Source organism: Macaca thibetana, chromosome 14 (assembly GCF_024542745.1).
Source record: "Macaca thibetana thibetana isolate TM-01 chromosome 14, ASM2454274v1, whole genome shotgun sequence".
In the NCBI taxonomy this organism is placed as follows: domain Eukaryota; kingdom Metazoa; phylum Chordata; class Mammalia; order Primates; family Cercopithecidae; genus Macaca; species Macaca thibetana.
Window position 1 is genome coordinate 8,662,473 of NC_065591.1, and position 16,729 is coordinate 8,679,201.

Genomic DNA, 16,729 nt, shown 5'->3' on the forward strand with positions numbered 1-16,729 from the left:
GGTGGCTCACGCCTGTAATCCCAGCACTTTGGGAGGCCGAGGCGGGGAGATGACAAGGTCAGGAGATCAAGACCATCCTGGCCAACATGGTGAAACCCCGTCTCTACTAAAATACAAAAAATTAGCCAGGCATGGTGGCACGCGCCTGTAGTCCCAGCTACTCGGGAGGCTGAGGCAGGGGAATCACTTGAACCTGGGAGGCAGAGGTTGCAGTGAGCCGAGATCACGCCACTATACTCCAGCCTGGTGAATGAGCAAGACTCCATCTCAAAAAAAAAAAAAAAAATTACTAACTATTCACCGAAAACATCTACAATGACTGACTCAGTAGCAATAAATATCTGAAGTACTCAAGCTGTAGTCTCTAAATAACATTTCCTACTAAGAAAAATCAGGACTCCTTGGAAAGCTGTCGGATTTCAGATCTGGGGCAGAAAATTTACTAGATGAGTCTAGAAACATCTTCTCAGGCTGGGCGCTGTGGCTCATGCCTGTAATCCCAGCACCGTGGGAGGCCGAGGCAGGTGGATCACCTGAGGTCAGGAGTTCGAGACCAATCTGACCGACATGGAAACCCTATCTCTACTAAAAATACAAAAATTAGCTGGGCGTGGTGGCACACCCCTGTAATCCCAGCTACTTGGGAGGCTGAGGCAGGAGAATTGCTTGAACCTGGGAGGCAGAGGTTGCAGTGAGCCGAGATTGCACCATTGCACTCCAGCGTGAGCAACAAGAGCAAAACTCCGTCTCAAAAAAAAAAAAAAAGAAAAAAGAAAAGAAACATTTTTTCTTTTTTTTTTTTTTTTTTTTTTTTTTTTTTTTTTTTTTTGAGACGGAGTCTCGCTCTGTCACCCAGGCTGGAGTGCAGTGGCCGGATCTCAGCTCACTGCAAGCTCCGCCTCCCGGGTTTTACGCCATTCTCCTGCCTCAGCCTCCTGAGTAGCTGGGACTACAGGCGCCCGCCGCCTCGCCCGGCTAGTTTTTTGTATTTTTTAGTAGAGACGGGGTTTCACCGTGTTAGCCAGGATGGTCTCGATCTCCTGACCTCGTGATCCGCCCGTCTCGGCCTCCCAAAGTGCTGGGATTACAGGCTTGAGCCACCGCGCCCGGCCTAGAAACATTTTTTCATATCAGATAGCAAGGAAGCTATCACAGGCTACTGCAATTGCTTTTTATTATTATTATTATTTTTTTTTTTATTTTTTTTTTTTGAGACGGAGTCTTGCTCTGTCACCCAGGCTGGAGTGCAGTGGCCAGATCGCAGCTCACTGCAAGCTCCACCTCCCGGGTTCACGCCATTCTCCTGCCTCAGCCTCCCGAGTAGCTGGGACTACAGGCGCCCGCCACCTCGCCTGGCTAGGTTTTTTTTGTACTTTTTAATAGAGACGGGGTTTCACCGTGTTCGCCAGGATGGTTTCGATCTCCTGACCTCATGATCCGCCCGTCTCGGCCTCCCAAAGTGCTGGGATTACAGGCTTGAGCCACTGCGCCTGGCCTTTATTATTATTTTTAATAGACATAGGGATCGTGCCATGTTGAACAGGCTGGTCTTAAACTCCTGGCCTCAATAAATCTTCCCCATTCAGCCTTCCAAAGTGCTAGGATTACACGTATGAGCCACCAAGACTCATATATTGGAATTGTGTCAAAAGGACTGAAGAACTAACATGAAGAGGTTCTCCCTAACCAAAGATGAATAATTTGAATTTCAATAAGAATAACTATAATTGATTAAAACACAGCTAATATATTTAAATCCATGCATTCATTAAGATTTTTTAAAACTCAGCCAGGTTTGGTAGTTCATGCCTGTAATTCTAACACTTTGGGAGGCTGAGACAGGAGGATCGCCTGAGTTCAGAGGTTCAAGACCAGCCTTGGCAACACAGCAAGACCTTGTGTCTACTAAAAATTAAAAAAAAAAGAAATTAACCGAGTGTGGTGGTACACGCTGTTAGTCCTAGCTACTTGGGAGGCTAAGGTGGGAGGACTGCTTGAGCCCAGGAGTTTGAGGCTGCAGTGTCATGCCACAGCATTCCAGCATGGCGACAGAGTGAGACCCTGCCTCAAAAAATTGTTTTCTTTTTAATTAGCTGGGTGTGGTGGTGAGTGCTTATGGTCCCAGCTATTTGGGAGGCCTAGGTAAGAGGATCCCAACTGATAGGGGGGTTGGTGGGAGAAAAAGTAGGTTTATTGGTTTATTCTGAAAGCCACCAAGACTGAGAGGATGGTGTACTAGCGTTCTAAAGTACCATTTTAAGTCAGTACAATCTTAGACTCTTTCTATGTTAAGGGCAGGGAAGAGGAGGAGGGTGTGACCAAGAGGTACCCCATGGCAGACATCTGGGCAGCAGCGAGGGGCCGAGGAGGTTGGGAACTTCTTTGTCCTTGTTCTAGTCACAATGCTCCTATAAATCTTTAAGAAAACATAGTTGTTTACATACTTCTTTAACCCCAGACTAAGTTTTAAAAACTACATGATTGCTGTTTTTGCATATTAGCTCAGTGCTCTAAAGCTTACGGTAGCAAAAAATTAGAAGTCCAAATGCCCATGGCCGGGCGCGGTGGCTCACGCCTGTAATAGCACTTTGGGAGGCCGAGACAGGCAGATCACCTGAGGTCTGGAGTTAGAGACCACCCTGGCCAACATGGTGAAACCCTGTCTCTACTAAAAATACAAAATTAGCCAGGTGCAGTGGCTCATGCTTGTAATCCCAACATTTTTGGAGGCTGAGGCAGGTGGATCACCTAAGGTCAGGAGTTTGAGACCAGCTTAGCCAACATGGTAAAACCCCGTCTCTACTAAAAATACAAAAAATTAGCCAGGCATGGTGGCAGGCACCTGTAATCCCAGTTACTCAGGAGGCTGAGGTAGGATAATCACTTGAACTTGGGAGGCAGAGGTTGCAGTGAGCTGAGATTGTGCCATTGCACTCCTGCCTGGGCAACAAGAGCAAAACTCTATCTGAAAAGAAAAAAAAATGCAAAATTAGCCGAGCATGGTGACACATACCTGTAATCCCAGCTACTCATGAGGCTGAGGCAGGAGAATCACTTGAACCTGGGAGGCAGAGGTTACAGTGAGCCAAGATGGCACTATTGCACTCCAGCCTGGGCGACAAGAGAGAAACTCCATCTGAAAAAAATGAAAATAAAAATGTCCGTCTTCAGGATGACTAGATAAACAAACAGTGGTATATTTACACAACAAAACAGTATACAGCAGTGAAAAGTGAATTAACTGTGAAACAGATGAATCATAGTAATATGTTGAGTGAAAAAAGCAAGTAACAAAGGACAACAAATCATATGATGCCCTCTACATAAAAGTTCAAAACTGGCCGGGCGCGGTGGCTCAAGCCTGTAATCCCAGCACTTTGGGAGGCCGAGGCTGAGGTCAGGAGTTCGAGACCAGCCTGGCCAACATGGCAGAACCCCGTCTCTACTAAAAAAATACAAAAATTAGCCAGGAGTGGTGGTTGGCCCCTTTAATCCCAGCTACTTGGGAGGCTGAGGGAGGAGAATCGCTTGAACCCGGGAGGTGGAGGTTGCAGTGAGCCGAATGCCACTGCACTCCAGCCTGGACGACAGAGCGAGACTTCATCTCAAAAAAAAAAAGTTCAAAACTAAGGAAAACCAAACAATATATTGTGTAGGCATGCAGATATGAGTAATTTTTTTTTTTTAATACAGAATTCTGGCCCAGGCGTGGTGGCTCATGCCTGTAATTCCACTTTGGGAGGCTGAGGTGTGAGTATCGCTTGAGCCCAGGAGTTTGAGACCAGCCTGGGCAACACAGCAAGACCCATCTCTAGTTATAATTAATTAATTAATTTAAGAAAATACAGGGCTGGGCGCGGTGGCTCAAGCCTGTAATCCCAGCACTTTGGGAGGCCGAGACGGGCGGATCATGAGGTCAGGAGATCGAGACCATCCTGGCTGACACTGTGAAACCCCGTCTCTACTAAAAAAATACAAAAAACTAGCCGGGCGAGGTGGCGGGCGCCTGTAGTCCCAGATACTCGGGAGGCTGAGGCAGGAGAATGGCGTGAACCCGGGATGTGGAGCTTGCAGTGAGCCGAGATCTGGCCACTGCACTCCAGCCTGGGCGGCAGAGCGAGACTCCGTCTCAAAAAAAAAAAAAAAAAAAAAAAAAAAAAAAAAAAAGAAAATACAGAATTCTGGCCCAGCGTGGTGACTCATTCCTGTAATCCCAGCACTTTGTGAGGCCAAGGTGGAAGGAAAGTTGAGCTCAGGAGTTCAAGGACAGCCTAGACAACAAGGTTAAACCACTTCTCTACAAAAAAATACAAAAACTTAGCCAGGCATGGTGGTGTGCTCCCATAGTCCCAGCTATGCAGGAGGCTGAAGTGGGAGGATTGCTTGATCCTAGGTGGTAGAGGCTGCAGTGAGCCAAGACTGTGCCACTACACTCCAGCCTGGGCGACAGAGCGCGAGCCTGTCTCAAAAAATAAATACATACAATACAATACAATACAACGCAGAATTCTGCACGGTGGTGGTCCCTTAAGTTTTGCAATGGGTACACGGGTGTTTATGGTATTAATTTAAAAGTTATAAATATACATGAATTTTAAGAAGAGGATCCATGCAAGGTTTAATGATAATTGTATGTCATCCATTCGCTCAACTGAAGTCGGCCTTCCCCGCCCCCTGCCAAAAGTAAACACTTTTCTAATCAGGGCCAGCCACTGGAGAAACTGAAATGAGTGGGCGGGGTGCTAACTCTATTTTCACTTTTCTCTTCCTGTTTCTTCAGAGCCTGGGAAACAAGTCAGAATTTCCAATCTTTTCCAATTCCCACATGATTTCCTAATTCAAGACGAATTCAGAGAAAATAAGTCTTTCTCCATCTGGAGAAGACTCCGCCCCCTGGAGCATCCTCCTTCGGGGATGAGGCCTGAGGTGGGGCTGCGCCAGCCCCAGCCCCCACAAGGACGCGCCTTGGGCTTGGTCTTGGGGGAGCTACCCGCACTGTGGGGTCACATGACAGAATTAGTGGTCAGCCCTAGCTGGAGGTCCAGGGCAAACACAGGCGGGGGCAGTGGGGTTGGGGGTTGTGGCCCTGCTGATTCGAGTGTCCCCTGTGGGTTCCGGACCTTCTGAGATACAAGCGCCAGGCTTCAGAGACGAAGCTCCGGGGTTTACCCCTGGGGACCCCCTGCTCCCACAGCCGCTGAGGGCCGGCAGTTTGGCTGCATAGTAAGCTGGCGCTTTAGCTGGAGAGGGACGAGCTCTCGGCCAGCTCGCCAGCGGGAGGGCCTCAAGTTGTCCCATCCGGGCTGCAGGCTCCGCAAAGCTCCCTGATGCACTGTCAGAGGGGGAGGTCCGGCCGCTCCCTTTCCCCTACAGCCGCATCTAGAGTGGGGTAGGTTGGACATTTTAACGTGCTTCTGAGACAGTCACCACCGAAAGGCTCCTTTAGCGATTAGGAAACCGGCGTGGAGTTCAACCACCCGGCCTCTGCGGAGCAGAAGGCCCGACTGGGCCTTTCCCTGCGCGGGGCGGGCGGCCGCAGCCCCGTAGCCCGGGCTTTGCTCCAGACCCGGCCCAGAGTGACATCACCAAACTCCGCCGATCGGTGGGAGGGGGCCCTGAAATCCCCTAAAAACAAAGTGAGTAATCGGCGGACCCGCCCTCCAGGCGGGGCCGGGACCCGGGAGCTAGCCGAACCACCGGGCACACCAGCCTCTTCGTCCCCGGCGACGCGCGCACTTGGCCCCGGCCCCCGGCAGCGGCTGTGCGCGCGGCCTCTTCGTCCTCCGCGCGGCGCGCACTTGCTCCCGGCCCCTTCGCCGGGCGGCGGCGGGGCAGCGCGCAGGCGCGGCCGGATTCCGGGCAGTGACGCGACGGCGGGCGCGCGCGGCGCATTTCCGCCTCTGGCGAATGGCTCGGCTGTAGTGCACGCCGCGGGCCCAGCTGCGACCCCGGCCCCGCCCCCGGGACCCCGGCCATGGACGGTGAGGTCGCCCTCTGACCCCGCGGGGTGGCCGCGCCGGGACCGCCCCGGCTGTGGCGGGAGCCCCCGCGCCGCTTTCCGCCCCTTCCTGCGCCGACTGGCGCTGCGCAGGGAGCGGTCGGCCTGCCGGATGGTGGCGCGGGGCGGGGCAGGCGGGGAGGGGTCTGACTCAGTTTCCCCTCTGGGTGGAGGGGGGCCCTTGACTCAGCATCCTCCCTGGGTGGGGGAGCAGAGGGAGCCTTGACTCAGTTTCCCTCCACACCGTCCATGGGGGCAGCTCTGGCTTCGTTTCCCTATTAGGGGAGAACGCATCTGATTCAGTTTCCTCTCTGGATGGAGGTGGGGCGTGCCCTCCCTCAGTTTTCCTTATGAAAGTACAACAGGCCCTGATTCGGCTTCCCTCGGGAGAAGGATTCCTTACCCCGTTTTCCCTCAAGAAGCAGGTGTTTCTGGTTCCTTTCCTCCACTCCTTAGTTTCACCGCAGGTTCTAGGAAGCAGGTCCTTACTCAGTTCCCCTGGGAGGGAGCCTGGCTTCTCTTCTCTGTGGAGAGCAGATACTCCCTTGTGAGGATGGGCAGTGGGTGTGTGCTGACCCTGATCTCCCTCCCCTTTCAGAACTGTTCCCCCTCATCTTCCCGGCAGGTAAGTGGCCCCCGCAGCGGTCGGGGAGGTGTTCCCTGGGGTAGGGCAGCGGGGGCAGCTGTCTAATGGGCCTGCGGTGTCCCCTGGCAGAGCCAGCCCAGGCCTCTGGCCCTTATGTGGAGATCATTGAGCAGCCCAAGCAGCGGGGCATGCGCTTCCGCTACAAGTGCGAGGGGCGCTCCGCGGGCAGCATCCCAGGCGAGAGGAGCACAGATACCACCAAGACCCACCCCACCATCAAGGTCAGCACTGCACCAGGGTGTGCGGGGAAGGGACTGTGGAACCCCAGCCCTCTGTGTTTGGGAGTCAGGTTTGGATGTCTGGGCCTCTGTACTTTGGACAGATCAATGGCTACACAGGACCAGGGACAGTACGCATCTCCCTAGTCACCAAGGACCCTCCTCACCGGCCTCACCCCCACGAGCTTGTAGGAAAGGACTGCCGGGATGGCTTCTATGAGGCTGAGCTCTGCCCGGACCGCTGCATCCACAGGTGAGCTCCCTGCAGGCTAGGAGGCCCAGCATGAGGGGACAGGAGGCGGGCTATGAAGTAGCCGCTACAGTGTTACTCCTTTCTGGACACAGGGCAGAGTTGCTTACTTCTTGCTCTGACTCAGCTCTGCAAGTAAACTCTCTTTGTCTTGAAATGATCTATTTGTACCTCTACTCTAGCACAGATAAGAGCTCCAAGGGATATGGATGGGTCCCTAATCACTTCTGAATCCCTGACCCCTGTAGCTGGAAGGACAAGTCCCTTGGAGTCATGTCTCTTGTTTGAGAAAGAAAACCACTGAACCAACACTCTCCCCTGGAGGTGACATTGCAGTTGACAGAAACAGGCCTTAAAAAAATATACAGGCCAGGCATAGTGGCTCATGCTTATAATTCTAGCACTTCCGGAGGCCAAGGCAGGAAGATCTCTTGAGCCTGGGAGTTCAAGACTAACCAAGGCAACATAGTGAGACCCTATCTCTACAAAAAATAAGAAATTAGCTGGGTATGGTGACTTGTGCCTATAGTCCCAGCTACTTGGGAGGCTGATGTGGGAGGATCACCTGAGCCCAGGAGGTCACCGCTATGGCAAGCTATGATTACACCACGACACTTGGGTAGCAGAGCGACACCTTGTCGTGTTTTTTTTTTTTTTTTGAGACGGAGTCTTGCTCTGTCCCCAGGCTGGAGTGCAGTGGCGCAATCTCAGCTCCCTGCAACCTCTATCTGCCGGGTTTAGACCACTCTCCTGCCTCAGCTTCCCAAGTAGCTGGGACTACAGGTGCCCGCCACCACGCCCAGCTAATTTTTTTGCGTTTTTTTTTTAGTAGAGAAGGGGTTTCACCATGTTAGTCAGGATGTTCTCAATCTCCTGACCTCATGATCTGCCTGTCTCAGCCTCCCAAAGTGCTGGGATTACAGGTGTGAGCCACCGCACCCGGCCCAACACCCTGTCTCTTAAAAATAAATAAATACACAGATAAATAAACAAGGTGCTGTCAGAGTAACAATTTCAGTCCTGAAAATAAAACAAAGTCATAGGATAGAAGGATAACCTGGGGTGGGGGAGTTACGGGAGCTGGTGTGATGACTTTAGATTGGGAGGTCAGGGAAGGCCTCCCTCAGCTAAGACTTGAATGGTGAGGAGGAGGAGAGAAGTAGGAAAAGAACATTCCAAGCCGACCAAACAAGTGCAGAGGCCTTGAGGTGGGAATGAGTGTCCTGTGTTTAGAGAATGGAAAAGAAGCCCCTGTGGTTGTAAGCAGGGAGTCCACGGGGAGGCTGGCAGGGGCGGGGGCACGGAGGTGCTTGTCAGCTGAGGGAAGGGACAGGGTTCATTGCAGCACAGTAGGAAGCCACTGGAGGGGGTCAAGCATGGAGCGATGGTCTGGGGGTGGGTGGGGGAGGAAGGAGCAGGCTGGGCAAGGCAGGAAGGTCCGGGCTGTGTGAGAGACAGCGGGACAGATGGCTGGGGGTGCTCAGTTTCCAGAACCTGGGAATCCAGTGTGTGAAGAAGCGGGACCTGGAGCAGGCTATCACTCAGCGCATCCAGACGAACAACAATCCCTTCCAAGGTGAGGGCTACCCTGCCTGCCGCCCCCGCACCCTCTGCCACCCTCCCTGGCCCGCCTTTCCTGCATCTCCCTCATTGGCCAGTACACGGTAAAGATGGACTCTTGGTGCCCATTCGGTACTCTCCCACTTTGCCATTGGGAAACTGAGGCCCAGGAGGGGACATGACATTCAGGTCACAGTGGAGTCACTGCTGGGTTCTGCCTCCTCTAGGACTTGTGTTTTACACACTCACCAGCGGCCCTCCCAGAGCAGAGCTCCCTGCCCCAACTGGTCACACCTATATCCCCACTTCCCCTGCTCTCCTGATCACCTGTTTTCTTGCCAGTTCCTATAGAAGAACAGCGTGGGGACTACGACCTGAATGCTGTGCGGCTCTGCTTCCAGGTGACAGTGCGGGATCCATCAGGCAGGCCCCTCCGCCTGCCGCCTGTCCTTTCTCATCCCATCTTTGACAACCGTGAGTAGCGAGGGAGACACAGGAAGGGGAGAGGGTGGGCCTGGATAGGAGGAAGGGGTTGGGGTGAGTGTGGCCTGCAAGAGGTGCTCTGATTCATCAATCATCTTGTGTATTCATCTTCTCTTCTGTGCCCAGCTCTTTGTTGGCTGGGGAGAGAAGGCAAAGAAGACCCAGAGCTGTCCTTGAGGTGTAGCTCCGGCCTGGCAGGGAGTCTAGCAGGGAGTCTGATGGGAAATGGGCATTTTCAGTACCGTGTGATGAGAAGGTGGTGTGCCCACAACTGCGATAATGACTCTAGGAAACGAACTCCCAGGAATAAGATAGTGTTCGAGAATGATGCTTCAGTGACAGAAGCCCGCAGACGAATTGGGCTGACTGATCAGCTACAGTCTTTAATTAAGTAACCAGCAGGATGAATGGAAATAAAACGACTCTGGAACCCCAAAGGTGGGAAACCAGGATAAACTGGGGGTCAGGAGGGAAGGGCTCATTGCCAAGGTGGGTATGGACTGACCTTAAAGATTGCTTTGGTCAGGTGGAGAAACAGTGTGATCAGATTGGCACTCACTGGACTATAAGCTCCGTGAGAGCAGAGGTTTAGGTTTTGTATGCGGTTGTATTCTCCTTGCTTAGATCAGTAGGCAAATACTTGCTGAATTGGTTGGGGTGAGGAGCTAATAAGAAGGTCTGACTGTGGCTGCAAAGGTGTAGGTGGCAAGCTCTGGGCAACCTTGACTTGGGGCTAGGCAGGGAAGTTGCATCTCCTGCAGGCCACCCCGGGGACGTCTGGTGGCTCAGGTCATCCTTCCTTGTTCTCACTGCCTCAGGTGCCCCCAACACTGCCGAACTCAAGATCTGCCGAGTGAACCGAAACTCTGGCAGCTGCCTCGGTGGGGATGAGATCTTCCTACTGTGTGACAAGGTGCAGAAAGGTATACATCAGGAGGCAGGGGTGGGCTCTTGGGAGCAAGGGGTGAAGCTGAGCAGAGACGGGGCGTGGCAGGCAACTGGCTTTGGATACTTCCTCCTATGCCTCAGGGGCCTCAGGTGGGCCGAAGGGTGATATTAGAAGACAAGCATCCGAAGTTGAGGGGGAGACCGTGGAGGGTTAGACACACTGACCCACACTGCCACCCCATCTCCTGCAGAGGACATTGAGGTGTATTTCACGGGACCAGGCTGGGAGGCCCGAGGCTCCTTTTCACAAGCTGATGTGCACCGACAAGTGGCCATTGTGTTCCGGACCCCTCCCTACGCAGACCCCAGCCTGCAGGCTCCTGTGCGTGTCTCCATGCAGCTGCGGCGGCCTTCCGACCGGGAGCTCAGTGAGCCCATGGAATTCCAGTACCTGCCAGATACAGGTACACAGCTGGGATGGCAGCATCAGGGCAGCTGGGCTCTGCCATGAGAGAGAGGCCAAGACCGCATGTCTGGGGCTGTAGTTGAGGGCCAGAAGCTGGAGTCAGAGCTTGGGATTTATATGGTAATTGGAATCCATTTCTTGCCACATTTAATGATAAGGATACCTCAGACGTTGAGCTAGTACTACACATCTGCCCTATTCCAGGCATTTCACTGGATCACCTGAATCTAATGTCATGACCCTTTTGAAGTAGGAGATAGTGTCTGACTTGCTTGGGTTCATGTGGCTAGTAAGTAGCAGAGTCAGCATTGGAACCCAGGCCATCTGGCTTCAAGGTCCTTTTGCCACACTGGTTGTCTTGTCACTACCATAGAGCTCAGCCACATTTTGGTCAAGGTTTGAATGTCTACTTGGTACCAGGGCCTGTGCCAGGTATTGTGAATACAAAAAATGAGTAAGACAGGCTCCCTGCCCTCAGAATCTCAGTCACTTGAGGAAGACAAATATGCAAAACAGATCCTTAAGTCACAGAATGACATGTGAAACAGAGGTGTGTACAGAGCAGCACGGGGGCACGGTGGCCTCCGGGGAGCTGGAGACAGCTGCATGGAGAAGGTGGCGTTGAAGCTGGAGAAAGACACGGAAGTGTGTTCTCTAGGCAGGTGGCCAAGCACCTGGAAGGGAAGGGGTGTTGGCAACTGCACGGCCTGTTCGGGGGCATCTTCGTGGTTTGAGCCGATGTTGGGCAGTGAGCAGGCTCAGAGAGAGGAGGGCGTGGTTAAGCTGAAGGCCTCTAAGCAGAGAAGTGACAGGAGCAGATTTGGAAGTTGACTCAGGAGGCCACATGTAGAAGATCAGAGACGAACAGACTCAAAGCGGGGAGGCCATTCTGGAAGATGTTGCTGTAGTCCAGGAAAAGAAGATGCGGCACAAACCTCGTAGAAGGAATAGCGAAGCAAGATCACATCTCCGCCACTGTCCTCAGTTACCCTTCAGCCCTGCAGCCATTTTGCATCTTACAGACCAAGCTCAGTCTCACCTCAGGACCTGTGTCTACCTATTGCCTCTGCTTGGAATGCCTGGCCCAAGGTTTTAATGCAGGTGGCTTACGCCAGTCCTTCTCTGACCTCTAAATTAGTCCTTCCCTCTAAATTTAGACTGCCCCGACCTCACTTCCGGTATTGTTCCATCACCGTATCTTCCCTGAACTACTGTCACTTGAGATTTTCTGGTTTGTATATATGGTTGTGTCCCTCTCACTTTTTCACTAGGATGCCAACTTTTTGGGAGCAGACACCTTGTGTGCTTATGGCCACATCCCCAGTGTCTAGAAGGGAGGCTGGCACATAGTAGGTGCTTGATAAATATGTGTCAAGTTAGTGGTGGGGAGTGAGAGAAAAGAAGGTAATCATTCCAAGGTTTCTAGCTTGGGTGACAGGGCAGATGGCAAATGGATGGTCAGGAAATACAAGAGAAAGAATCCAGTTTTTGAGGGATGATGAGGTTGTCTTTGAATTAATGGAATTGAGGTGCTTTGGAGCTACTGAAGTACCATTGTAATTAGAAAGACAGTTCTGGGCCGGGCGCGGTGGCTCATGCCTGTAATCCCAGCACTTTGGGAGGCCGAGACGGGCGGATCACGAGGTCAGGAGATCGAGACCATCCTGGCTAACACGGTGAAACCCCGTCTCTACTAAAAAGAAGTACAAAAAACTAGCCGGGCGAGGTGGCGGGCGCCTGTAGTCCCAGCTACTCGGGAGGCTGAGGCGGGAGAATGGCGTAAACCCGGGAGGCGGAGCTTGCAGTGAGCGGAGATCCGGCCACTGCACTCCAGCCTGGGCGACAGAGCGAGACTCCATCTCAAAAAAAAAAAAAAAAAAAAAAAAAAGAAAGACAGTTCTGAAAGCTCCGAGTAAAATACGAAACCATTACAGATAAGAATAAGAGTCTGCTGAAGTCTTAAGGCAGTTGTACCCCAGCTGCCCCAGAGTGGCAAGAAATTCTCACCGCCCTGGGTGGAGGCTGACAGTGAGCCAGGACGTGAGCAGTGCAGGAAGGCATGAGCTGGAGGCTGGGGCCCCCCAGGGCTCCTCTTTCCCCAGAGCACGGCCCCTGTACTCGGCCTCACCATGTGGGCGTAGAGGGGCAGATTCAGCCAACAGAGGCCTCCAAAAGCTGTGGGATTCTCAGAACTGCTGGATGTCACACATCCCTTCTCACTGGCAGAGGAGGTTGGGAGAACGGGTCTTGGGAAAGCCTGGCTCCTCGGTTTCCTCCTGAGGGTCCTTTGAGAGCGTTGGGGGCCCACCTGAGGAGAGCAAGTCCCACTTCTCCCCCTTACTTTCCCAGACGATCGTCACCGGATCGAGGAGAAACGCAAAAGGACATATGAGACCTTCAAGAGCATCATGAAGAAGAGTCCTTTCAGCGGTGAGATGGGGACCGGGAAGGACAGAGAGAAAGGCAGCGGGGAGGGAGGGGACACCCTGGGGCTGAGAACTGACCCAGCCCTTGCCCTGCAGGACCCACTGACCCCCGGCCTCCACCTCGGCGCATTGCTGTGCCTTCCCGCAGCTCAGTTGTTCCCAAGCCAGGTAAGGATTTCCTTTTGTCCTACTGGAACGACAGGTTCAGCTCTGTTCAGCTGAGGAGCAGTGGAGATGCAGACTCTTGGGCCCCATTACAGACCTACTGAATCAGAGGCTTTGAAAGGATGGCGCAGGAACCAGCGACTTCTGGGACGCTAATGCATGCTGAAGCCTGGGAACCACTGTGCCAGTTAAATCCTGTACTGGGTATCTTGGGATTCAGAAGTTAAAAATGCAGAATCGGCCGGGCGCGGTGGCTCATGCCTGTAATCCCAGCACTTTGGGAGGCCGAGACGGGCAGATGACGAGGTCAGGAGATCGAGACCATCCTGGCTAACACGGTGAAACGCTGTCTCTCTTAAAAATACAAAACATTAGCCGGGCGAGGTGGCGGGCGCCTGTAGTCCCAGCTACTCGGGAGGCTGAGGCAGGAGAATGGCATGAACCTGGGAGGCGGAGCTTGCAGTGAGCTGAGATCACGCCACTGCACTCTAGCCTGGGCGACAGAGCGAGACTCCGTCTCAAAAAAAAACAATGCAGAATCTCTTTCATCTCTCACTTGAATTAGGGGGAACAAAAATCACTTCTGAATTAGCAAGACGTATGTGCCAGTGCGAGGCTCAAAAACTGACAAGCTGTCCACTTGAGGCCGCTGCTCACTTGATGCTCCATGGGCTCGTTGCCTCTCAGGACTTAGTTTTTCAGCTGTAAACCGAGGAGTCCAGCTTGTCTCTCAAAGTGTCCCTTCCTTTAAAAGGCTGGGAGAGTTTTGTGGGCTTGAGTAGTCAGGGAGGACTCCAACGTGGAGGTGTGGCTAGAACTGGACCCTACAGGCTGGGTCAGATGGGGTAAGAGGAAGGAGATAGGGTGTTGGCAGTGACTTCCTAGAGAGGGATTGAGCCTAGGCGCCATCAAGAGGGGCTGGGGTAAGAGGACGGAGTGGATCTCTAGGGCTTTCTCTGACCCCTGCCTCTCTGTCTCTCTCCTCCAGCACCCCAGCCCTATCCCTTTACGTCATCCCTGAGCACCATCAACTATGATGAGTTTCCCACCATGGTGTTTCCTTCTGGGCAGATAAGCCAGGCCTCAGCCTTGGCCCCTCCCCAAGTCCTGCCCCAGGCTCCAGCCCCTGCCCCTGCTCCAGCCATGGTATCACCTCTGGCCCAGGCCCCAGTCCCTGTCCCAGTCCTAGCCCCAGGCCCTCCTCAGGCTGTGGCCCCACCTGCCCCCAAGCCCACCCAGGCTGGGGAAGGAACGCTGTCAGAGGCCTTGCTGCAGCTGCAGTTTGATGATGAAGACCTGGGGGCCTTGCTTGGCAACAGCACAGACCCAACCGTGTTCACAGACCTGGCATCAGTCGACAACTCCGAGTTTCAGCAGCTGCTGAACCAGGGCGTACCAGTGGCCCCCCACACAACTGAGCCCATGCTGATGGAGTACCCTGAGGCTATAACTCGCCTAGTGACAGGGGCCCAGAGGCCCCCTGACCCAGCTCCTGCTCCACTGGGGGCCCCGGGGCTCCCCAACGGCCTCCTTTCAGGAGATGAAGACTTCTCCTCCATTGCGGACATGGACTTCTCAGCCCTGCTGAGTCAGATCAGCTCCTAAGGGGTGATGCCTACCCTCCCCAGAGCACTGGCTTGCAGGGGATTGAAGCCCTCCCAGAGCACTTACGGATTCTGGTGGGGTGTGTTCCAGCTGCCCCCAACTTTGGTGATGTCTTCCTTGGAGGGGGAAGGCATATTTTATTCTTTTATTGGCAGTACCTGTATCTCTCTCTCTTTTTGGAGGTGCTTAAGCAGAAGCATTAACTTCTCTGGAAAGGGGGAAGCTGGGGAAACTCAAACTCTTCCCCTATCCTGATGGTCAGCTCCCTTCTCTGTATGGAACTATGGGGTCCCCCATCCCCATCCTGCAGCTTCTAGTACTCTCCTAGAGAGAGAAGCAGGCTAGAGGTAAGGCCTTTGAGCCCACACAGCCTTATTATCAAGTGTCTTCCATCATGGATTCATTACACCTTGAAATAACGCCCCAGGTACCAGCCCCTCTATGGCATTGGCATTGTCGCTGTGCCTAACACCAGCATTTGAGGGGCTGGCCTTCGTGCCCTACAGAGGTCTCTGCCGGCTCTTTCCTTGCTCAGCTGTGGCTGAAGGAAACCAGTGGAACAACGCTGGCTCTCTCAAGGATCCAGAGGGGGTTTGGTCTGGGACTTCCCTGCTTTCCCTCTTCTCAAGTGCCTTAATTGAGGGCAAGTTGTTAAAGAGAGTCGGGGAGAGCAGGCTGGCAGCTCTTCAGTCAGGAGGCATAGTTTTCACCGAAGAATCAAAGCACTTGGACCCTTGCTCTTTCTACTCTTGAATTAATAAATCTGTTGCCAAGCTGGCTAGAGATTCGCTTTTTTTCAGCAGACACTGAGCACACACTTTGCTACTCACATCAGGCCGGACATTGGTGGTAGAGAGCTGGGTGAATGCGTGCACTGTCCTCTGAGAGCCTGCAGTCTGAGAATGCCCTTGGAAACCCCGAGTTAATGTCCAGTGGATGAAAACGGGCAACTAAGGCAGGAGTCCTAACACACCGAGAGCCTAGTAGGGCCCACTGTGGGGATTGAGCAATTTCAGGAGTCTTCCCGGAGGCCCATTTGCTCCAGGTCTTAGATCAGCTGAGAGTGGATCTCGCAGAGGGACTAGCCAGCGTCAGAGGTAAGAGAAACGATGTTCGAAAGATTTGATGGGGCCAGGAAATTTGGACTTAATTCCTTGGGTGGCCCAGGGAGTGTGTGCTTCTCTCTTGGGGATGTGTAGTGCCAGGTGACGATCTACCCTGCCCCACCGATGCTTTGATACTCTGTTCTGGGAGGAACGGTGAAAGCTTCAATCCACAGCCTCAGGAAGCCAAAACAAAGGCCCAGCCGCAGCCCACAGGGCTACAGCTGGACGTACTTCCGCTTTGCCCCAGCGCAAGCTCAGAGCAAATAGCGCTGGCCGGCTTGGTCCCCCAGTTCTCGAGTGCGCAGGCGCACAAGGAGACCTCAGCGACCGGAGGCCGAGTCCCGCATCTGGGGGAAATCCCCGCCGAAGCCGATGGCGTTTCCTCTGGGTTTCGCACTGCTGCGGGAGTACAACAGCAGGGGAAAAGGAGTTATCGTCAGCAGGACGCGTCCCAAACGTCAGCGAGTCTGCTAGGAACACAAAAGGCCCTGGGTGCAGGCTCCCATGGGCAGCGTCTGCGAGACTGCAGGCCGACTGCATCGATGAAGTGGAGCTTGCCCCGCGGCTCTGGCTCGCTGGGGATGGCCAGGGGCGGGGCCTGGAGCGAGGGCGGGCCTCGGCGGAACTCCTACGCGAGGGGCGGAGCCCGGGCTCGCGGTGGCCCGGTCAGGACCCGGGCGAAGCTGCCGGGTAGTCTCTGGGAGGCGGGGACGGGGAGGAAGCGGGCGGGGTGAGAAGGCTCCTAAGCTGAGGAAGCCGACTGCTGAGCTGCGCAGGGACCCTGACCGGAGGTCCCCGACCCGAGGCCCAGAGGGAAACCAGGGAGCCCAGGCCATGCAGCCCATGCTGCACCTCCCTCGCCTTGGCTTTCTCGGTCCCGCTTCCTCCCGTTACCCACGGAAGACCTCTCCTGGTCCT

General features: G+C 53.8%; 1 protein-coding gene across 2 annotated transcripts in view; it reads left to right on the forward strand.

The window, feature by feature from the left end:
- RELA (RELA proto-oncogene, NF-kB subunit) overlaps window positions 1–15,482 on the forward strand; it is a 72,228-nt gene extending 56,746 nt beyond the window's left edge. The window contains exons 2-12 of one of the 2 annotated variants that reach the window (XM_050756659.1): window positions 5,851–5,981; window positions 6,597–6,623; window positions 6,714–6,865; window positions 6,967–7,115; window positions 8,597–8,688; window positions 9,015–9,146; window positions 9,974–10,078; window positions 10,295–10,507; window positions 12,859–12,939; window positions 13,032–13,103; window positions 14,089–15,482. In XM_050756659.1, coding sequence (XP_050612616.1) covers window positions 5,975–5,981; window positions 6,597–6,623; window positions 6,714–6,865; window positions 6,967–7,115; window positions 8,597–8,688; window positions 9,015–9,146; window positions 9,974–10,078; window positions 10,295–10,507; window positions 12,859–12,939; window positions 13,032–13,103; window positions 14,089–14,705 — 1,647 coding nt within the window. In that variant the 5' untranslated portion in view covers window positions 5,851–5,974 and the 3' untranslated portion in view covers window positions 14,706–15,482. Of the gene's footprint in view, window positions 1–5,850; window positions 5,982–6,596; window positions 6,624–6,713; window positions 6,866–6,966; window positions 7,116–8,596; window positions 8,689–9,014; window positions 9,147–9,973; window positions 10,079–10,294; window positions 10,508–12,858; window positions 12,940–13,031; window positions 13,104–14,088 lie in introns of those variants that run through there. The other variant, XM_050756660.1, reaches the window with a different exon arrangement.
- Window positions 15,483–16,729: the final 1,247 nt, after the last annotated feature.